Raw genomic sequence first — 8,355 nt, forward strand, 5'->3', positions numbered from 1 at the left:
TTTTCCCTCCTCCACTCTTCACATTTATCCAACTGGCTTCTCCACAGCTCTCCAGGCTCTCTGGATTCCTTGGAAAGAATCCAGGGATTCCTTTAGCTCAGCTCTTCTCCTTAATCCCTTCTGTATGGAAGGATTTAGACACCTCCTGTGTCTGGGTCTCCCTCCCTCTGAGTTCTTACAAGGGGAAATAAATGCTGATGCTCTCTCCAGGACACTTTTCCCTCCTCCATTCTTCACATTTATCCAACTGGCTTCTGCACAACTCTCCAGGCTCTCTGGATTCCTTGGAAAGAATCCAGGGATTCCCCTTAGCTTGGATCCTCTCCTTAGTCCCATTTGTGTGGAAGGATGTGGACACCTCCTGTGTCTGGGTCTCTCCTCCCAGTAAATGCTGATGCTCTCTCCAGGACATTTTTCCCTCCTCCACTCTTCACATTTATCCAGTTGGCTTCTGCACAGCTCTCCAGGCTCTCTGGATTCCTTGGAGAGAATCCAGGGATTCCCCTTAGCTTGGATCCTCTCCTTAGTCCCATTTGTGTGGAAGGATGGAGACACCTCCTGTGTCTGGGTCTCTCCTCCCAGTAAATGCTGATGCTCTCTCCAGGACACTTTTCCCTCCTCCACTCTTCACATTTATCCAACTGGCTTCTCCACAGCTCTCCAGGCTCTCTGGATTCCTTGGAAAGAATCCAGGGATTCCTTTAGCTCAGCTCCTCTCCTTAGACCCATTTGTGTGGAAGGATGAAGACACCTCCTGTGTCTGGGTCTCTCCTCCCAGTAAATGCTGATGCTCTCTCCAGGACATTTTTCCCTCCTCCACCCTTCACATTTATCCAATTGGCTTCTCCACAGCTCTCCAGGCTCTCTGGATTCCTTGGAAAGAATCCAGGGATTCCTTTAGCTCAGCTCTTAGTCCCATTTGTGTGGAAGGACGGAGACACCTCCTGTGTCTGGGTCTCTCCTCCCAGTAAATGCTGATGCTCTCTCCAGGACACTTTCCCCTCCTCCACTCTTCACATTTATCCAGTTGGCTTCTCCACAGCTCTCCAGGCTCTCTGGATTCCTTGGAAAGAATCCAGGGATTCCTTTAGCTCAGCTCTTAGTCCCATTTATGTGAAAGGATGTGGCCACCTCCTGTGTCTGGGTCTCCCTCCCTCTGAGTTCTTCCAAAATAAATGCTGATGCTCTCTCCAGGACACTTTTCCCTCCTCCACTCTTCACAATTATCCAACTGACTTCTCCACAGCTCTCCAGGCTCTCTGGATTCCTTGGAAAGAATCCAGGGATTCCCTTTTAGCTCAGCTCTTAGTCCCTTTTGTGTGGAAGGATGAAGACACCTCCTGTGTCTCCTCTGAGTTCTTCCAAGTAAATGTTGATGCTCCCTCCAGGACACTTTTCCCTCCTTCACTCTTCACATTTATCCAATTCATGGAGCATCCTCCAGATTTCCAGTGCTGGAAGGGAAAAAACCAGATTGAAGCCCAAACCTCTCATTCAGTGGGATGAGAAAATTTCCTAGGAAATAACAGCTAAATCCAGGTTATTGTTGGAGTGGGTTTCACTCGAGCTGAGAGGTTGACAGTGTCCCTCCAGCAGGAATATGGCCACAGGGTTTTCCTGGGAGCCTGAGGAATCTGAATTTTCAAACCAGAGCCCTCTGGGAGCCTTTCCCAGCCTGGCACAGTGTGCTGGGAGACAGGAGGAGTTTCCCTTCCCTGGGGTAACACAGAGGAAAATAAAGGATAACAGGGTGGGAAAATGGGAGAGATGAGGGATGTCCCCAAGAGGCAGAGCTCACCTACAGCAGGCACTAAAGTGGGATGCTCAGTGAAGGAAAATCTGAGTTTCTGCCATGGCAGTAGCACAGTTTGTGTCCTGCAGCCAGCAGGTGGAGTTGACTTCATCAGAACCTTCCAGAAGCAAAGGGAAGATCAAGCAGTGAATCTGCCAGCAAACTTGAAGGAGCTGGTCCAAAATGCCACCTACGTGCAGTCCCCAGAAGAGCTGGTCTGGCAATACTTCTACGACCTCCAAGGTAAGGGCTGGGAATTCTGGAATGGGAAAACTCTGCTTCCTTGGGATGGAAGGAGGGATTACTGTTTAATCCTCCCTGAAACAGGAGGGAAAGGGTGGCTGGAGAAATCCTAAGGGTTTAAGAAGAGAAAAGAACTTGGTAATCCATCTAATTGCTGCCCTTTGAAGAGGTGTCACCTGGTTTTTATCTCTGAGGGATCTCTGCAGCAGAGCTGGGAGCACCAGGGTCAGGGACTGAATGCTTCCCAAGGTTCTCTCCTCTCTCCGTGTCCCCATGGAGCTAAATAATATCTTAAACCAAGCTTTTCCTTCAGAAATGAAAATTTAATAGGGCAGGGAGCCCTGCAGCAGCTCAGCTGGAGAGTGAGATACTGAGAGCATCTTGTATTTGCAGCTAAAACAGTGAATAAACACCCAGATGTCTGTCTGATTTATGTCCTTCCTTTTCTTTTAGAAATACAACTTCACCAATTTATTTAGGAATATTTATAATATTCACTGGTTGGTTTAGCAACAGTTTTAGGTCCAGCAGTGAGGACCTAACATACATAGCTGGGAAAACTTAACTCCAAGTAGTAGAGTCTGCTCAAGGAGGTAGAAAGAGCAAAGAGAAGCCCAGGCAGCTGCTGGGGGTGATGAGAAATAACTACATGAGAAAAATCTTGACACCTGGACCAAAAATATTCCCCTGCACTGCCAGTTCTGGGCAAAATATTATGATTTATGAGCAGGGCCATAAAGGTGAGGAGGAAAGGATTTAGGAGAGGTCAGAGTGTTCTTTAGGTGGATGGTGACTGGTGGCAATGGCAAAGCTAAGCCTTAGCTTTGCAGGATGAGGATCTGACTCCAGAAAATTGCCAGGAAAGGCAGAAATGCTGATGAGCTGAATTTTGTTTTAGGCTCAGAAGAATTTCCTTTCCCTGGAGGAATCTTCCAGTGGGCTCGGTACCGCAGGAACGGCACCGGGCTGAGTCAAACAGAGAGGATTTTCAGTGAGTCCCTGAACAAGGTGTGTGCTCCCAGCTGCCTGCTGGATATCTCCACCCAGAAAAAGGCCAGGAATAAACCTGGTTTATTTTTTTCTGAACCTTTTTGTTCTGTTTTTCAGCACGAAAACACCCTCACCTTGGCCACCCTCCGGATCTTCAGCAATGGGCTGGGCCAACCTCATTTCCACTTCAATGCTAATGAGATGGGTTATGTCATTAGTGGCTGTGGACAGGTAATTTGGGACACCAGGGAGGGAAAAGGCAGTGGGATTTTGGCTGGAAAACCATTACAGAGCAAAGAATTTAAAAAAAAAACCCAACAAGCCCAATTGCAGATCCAAGAGCAATTTCCGGCCTTGATGAATAATCCTAAAATTAGCAGGGGACTTTGTGTCCACCTTTTCCATACAAAATTCTGATTCCAGAGGGGTTTGGGGAAGCTTGTCTGGTCAAAGAGGAGACACACAGAGAGCAGATTTTATCCATCTTGTCAAGTTGTTCAGCAAAATGATAGGAATTGGTTGGACTGGATAATCCTAGAGGCCATCTCCAGCCTCGATGATCCTGTACCCATGAGTTGTCACTATCCTGACTGCTGGGAGGACAAAAAAAATCAATACTTTTGATTCAGCACCTCTGAGGAATAGATAAAAGGGAAAAATCTAGTGATCATTAAGATTTGGAGTTGATTCAGTGTCTTTTCACTCTGTGCAAAGAGAATGGAGGTGGAATGATGAGATTCCCTCACATTAGGGCTTTGTTTTCACCCAGGGTTTTACCTCTCTGTCCCTCTGTGTTCCCCCACTGACAGCAGAGTGAAAATTTCTGTTTACTGTGGTTGAATATTGCTGCTTTCCTAACATTAGGGCTTTGTTTTCACCCAGGATTTTTCCAGGATTCCCCCACTGACAGCAGAGTGAAAACTGCTGCTGGTTGTGGTTGAACGGGGCTGAACGGGGCTGCATCAAAATGGCGGCTGTGGTGTCCCCCAGGGATCAGTGTTGGGCCCAGTGCTGTTTAATATCTTGAGTGAGGATTTAGAGGAGGGCATTGAGTCCATCAGCAGCAAATTCCCAGCTGACACTAAGCTGGGGGGAGTGTGGATCAGCTGGAAGGCAGGAGGGCTCTGCAGAGGGACCTGGAGAGACTGGAGAGTTGGGCTGATGCCAAGGGGATGAGGTTGAAGATTCCAAGGGCCGGGTCCTGCCCTTTGGCCACAAGAACCCCCTGGGGAGCTCCAGGCTGGGCAGAGAGTGGCAGAAAGGGAGCTGGGAGTCTGGATTGCCAGGAAGCTGAAGAGGAGGCAGCAGTGTGCCCAGGTGGCCAAGAAGGCCAATGGCATCCTGGGCTGGCTCAGGAACAGCGTGGCCAGCAGGTCCAGGGAAGGGATTCTGCCCCTGTGCTCAGCCCTGGGGAGGCCACAGCTTGAGTCCTGGGTCCAGTTCTGGGCCCCTCAGCTCAGCTCAGCTCAGCTGAGGAAGGAGCTTGAGGTGCTGGAGCAGGTCCAGAGAAGAGCAAGGAGGCTGGGAAGGGATCCAGCAGCAGAATTCCTGGGAGGAAGGGCTGAGGGAGCTGGGGGTGTTGAGGCTGGAGAAGAGGAGGCTCAGGGGAGACCTCCTCACTCTCTCCAACTCCCTGAAAGGAGGTTGGAGCCAGGGGGGGGTTGGGCTCTTTTCCCAGGCAACTCTCAGCAAGACAAGAGGGCACAAGAGGTCTCAAGTTGTGCCAGGGGAGCTTTAGGTTGGCCATGAGAAAGAATTTCTTTCCCCAGAGGGTGCTCAGCCCTTGGAATGGGCTGCCCAGGGAAGGGGTGGATTCTCCATCCCTGGAGATATTTCCAAAGAGCCTGGATGTGGCACTCAGTGCCATGGGCTGGGAACCACGGGGGGAGTGGAGCAAGGCTTGGACTTGAGGAGCTCTGAGGTCCCTTCCAACCCAGCCCATTCTGGGATTCTATGAACATTGCTGCTTTCCTAACATTAGGGCTTTGTTTTCACCCAGGGTTTTACCTCTCTGCCCCTCTGTGTTCCCCCACTGACAGCAGAGTGAAAATTTCTGGGTTTTGTGGTTGAATATTGCTGCTTTCCTAACATTAGAGCTTTGTTTTCATTTGGGTTTTTACCTCTCTGTCCCTCTGTATCCCCCCACTGAGAGCAGAGTGAAAATTTCTGCTTTTTGTGGTTGAACATTGCTGCTCTCCTTGCACCAGGTTGGAGTCACCCTCTCTGGAGTCACTGCCAACTTCAACATTGGCATTGGGGATGTCATCTTCTTCCCTGTTGGAACCCAGCACTACATCAAGAGTGTGTGTGATGAGGATTTGCTCCTGCTTCTTGCCTACAGTACAGGAAACCAGGTGAGAATTCAGCTGGCTCAAAAAAAAAATCACTCAGTTCTACACCATCCTGAACTTTCCTCAGGTATTTAAGCTTTCCAGTGCACACCCTTTAAAAGAAATTTTAAGGATATGGCAAGTGCTGGCTGGGCAAATTCCCTTCTGGTGGGAAGGGCTGGCAAGGAATCCCCCAAAAAACTCTGCACCTGGCAACAGGAGGTGGGGAAGACAGAAAAAAATCCATGGCAGGGTGGGAAATGCTGGTGCTGTGCCTGCCAGCTCATGGTTGTGCATTAATTCTCCATTTTTATAGGAATTAATTGTCATCTGAAGTTTTATATGAATCAATTTTCACTTTGTGTGATCAGTGTAGTAAAAATACTCCCAGGTCCCTAGGATGATTGTTTTTTAATTCCTGCCTTTTCCCTCCTAGCTGGAAACTCTTCGGATGAGGGATTATTTCCATGGAACAGCAGACCACATCCTTGCTCAGCTTTTTTTCAAGAAGCAGGAGGAGTTTCAGAAGTTCCCCAAATGAGACAAATGACCTCTCTCAACAGTTAATGGCTCCAAGAAGGTTTTCACTCTGCCCTTCTTTCTAGCAGCACTTTTTGGTACTTTCCTCACTATTTATCCAGAGGTGGTGTTCAGAAAAAGAAAAAAAAAAATTGGGGGTTATTAATTATCACAAGTTGGGATTTTTTTTTTTTTTGGTGTGTTACAGTGTTTTATTTATAGTGTCAGGTTGTTTGATTGTGTAATAAAGTAATTTTTTACCTTTCCAGTGGACTTTTGCTCTCTGTTACATCCATTATCCCACTTTTTATCTTCCTTAGCAGCACTAAATTTTTTTTTACATTGATTTTCTGTCAGGCAGAGAGGGCTCTTATCTCCCAGCAAGGGCTTGGCCCCCAAACTGCTTCTGAAAGAGCCATTTGAGGCCAGATTCTTCACTGGATTTGGGCTTGGTTTCCATAGAACTTCATGTAACAGCTGGATAAAATTCAGATTGCAGTGAGCCACTCATTAATAAAAATTAATGAGACAAGATTTTGGGCAGGCAGGATACAGGAAAATCAAAATCATTTCCCTTGGTGGATGCAATAACTTGAAATCCTTGTCACCCCTGTGAGTTGGGCTCTTCCTGCTCAGTGAATTGAATTCAGAAGCTGGTATTTCCTCCTTGGTTTTGAAGGAAAAAAAACCTCAGAATATTTAATTTATTTCTAGGTTTTGTAATTTATTTACTGAATTATTGGTTTTTATACTGGCTCTCAGCTCTGTGCAAACCCTGGGGAGAGCTGCTGCTTGGAAAGCATTGCAAGGAAAGGAGTTTTTTGCTTTATTTTGAGGTTCCTCATGGAATCTCAGCATGGTTTGGGTCATCATTTAAAGGTCATCCATTCCCAACCCCTTTCCATGGGCAGGGACACCTCCCAGCAGCCCAGGTTGCTCCAAGCTCCATCTTGGAAAAAGGAGGAGGAAAAAAGGAGGGGGAAAAAAGGAGGGGGAAAAAAGGAGGGGGAAAAAAGGAGGAGGAAAAAAGGAGGAGGAAAAAAGGAGGAGGAAAAAAGGAGGGGGGAAAAAAGGAGGAGGAAAAAAGGAGGAGGAAAAAAGGAGGGGGGAAAAAAGGAGGAGGAAAAAAGGAGGGGGAAAAAAGGAGGGGGAAAAAAGGAGGGGGAAAAAAGGAGGGGGAAAAAGGAGGGGGAAAAAAGGAGGGGGAAAAAAGGAGGGGGAAAAAAGGAGGGGGAAAAAAGGAGGGGGAAAAAAGGAGGGGGAAAAAAGGAGGGGGAAAAAAGGAGGGGGAAAAAAGGAGGGGGAAAAAAGGAGGGGGAAAAAAGGAGGGGGGAAAAAGGAGGTGGAAAAAAGGAGGTGGAAAAAAGGAGGTGGAAAAAAGGAGGAGGAAAAAAGGAGGTGGAAAAAAAGAGGTGGAAAAAAGGAGGAGGAAAGAAGGAGGAGGAAAGAAGGAGGAGGAAAAAAGGAGGGGGAAAAAAGGAGGGGGAAAAAAGGAGGGGGAAAAAAGGAGGGGGAAAAAAGGAGGGGGAAAAAAGGAGGGGGAAAAAAGGAGGGGGAAAAAAGGAGGGGGAAAAAAGGAGGGGGAAAAAAGGAGGGGGAAAAAAGGAGGGGGAAAAAAGGAGGGGGAAAAAAGGAGGGGGGAAAAAAGGAGGGGGGAAAAAGGAGGAGAAGAAAAAGGAGGAGAAGAAAAAGGAGGAGGAGGAAAAAAGGAGGGGGAAAAAAGGAGGGGGAAAAAAGGAGGGGGAAAAAAGGAGGGGGAAAAAAGGAGGGGGAAAAAAGGAGGAGAAGAAAAAGGAGAAGAAAAAGGAGGAGAAAAAGGAGGAGAAGAAAAAGGAGGAGGAGGGAAAAAGGAGGAGGAGGAAAAAAGGAGGAGGAGGAAAAAAGGAGGAGGAGGAAAAAAGGAGGAGAAGAAAAAGAAGAAAAAGTGATGGGGCAGCCACAGCTTCTCTGGGAAACCTGGATGTCATTTTTTGGCTGGGAAAATCCATCAATTAATGCCTGGATTTGATGAGCTTTTACAAGTAGGAGCAACCTCTGAAGAAGCCAAGAGTATCCTGTACCAAAAAAAAAAAAAAAAAAAAAAAAATTAAAAGCTGAGATGCTTGCAGCTCATGCAAAGCATCCCCACCTCCCTTGCTCAGCCCCAACCTGAGCAGGCAAAGAAGGAGTAGTTTGAGGGTAATAAAAGCATAATAAATGCAATAAAAATAAAAAAAAAACCCAGATGTGATTAGCTGGTCATCTTCCATCCTGGTCTGGGGGGAGCAGGAGAGGTCAAGGGGAGCAGCTGCAGAATGCCAGGGGAGGGAAGGCATGGAGAGTAGTGAGGAAAAAACAGAAAAAAAGAGTGAAAATCAATATTAAAATGAAGACTGGACAGCTTGCAGGGGAGGATGGAATCAATTATTAATGTGCACTGGAGGAAAAGGTTAAATGAGCTCTTCAGGCTGCTGAGGAGGGACCTGTGAGCTGCTCAGTGAA

At 47.3% G+C, this 8,355-nt stretch overlaps 1 protein-coding gene across 1 annotated transcript in view; it reads left to right on the forward strand.

Moving 5' to 3' along the window:
- Positions 1 to 6,142, forward strand: part of DYNAP (dynactin associated protein) — an 11,395-nt gene extending 5,253 nt beyond the window's left edge. The window contains 5 exon segments of the mRNA XM_071729750.1: positions 1,786 to 2,035; positions 2,934 to 3,043; positions 3,143 to 3,256; positions 5,233 to 5,379; positions 5,792 to 6,142. Of these exon segments, the coding sequence (XP_071585851.1) occupies positions 1,786 to 2,035; positions 2,934 to 3,043; positions 3,143 to 3,256; positions 5,233 to 5,379; positions 5,792 to 5,896 (726 nt within the window). The 3' untranslated portion in view covers positions 5,897 to 6,142.
- Positions 6,143 to 8,355: the final 2,213 nt, after the last annotated feature.

Source organism: Heliangelus exortis, chromosome W, assembly GCF_036169615.1.
Source record: "Heliangelus exortis chromosome W, bHelExo1.hap1, whole genome shotgun sequence".
In the NCBI taxonomy this organism is placed as follows: Eukaryota; Metazoa; Chordata; class Aves; order Apodiformes; family Trochilidae; genus Heliangelus; species Heliangelus exortis.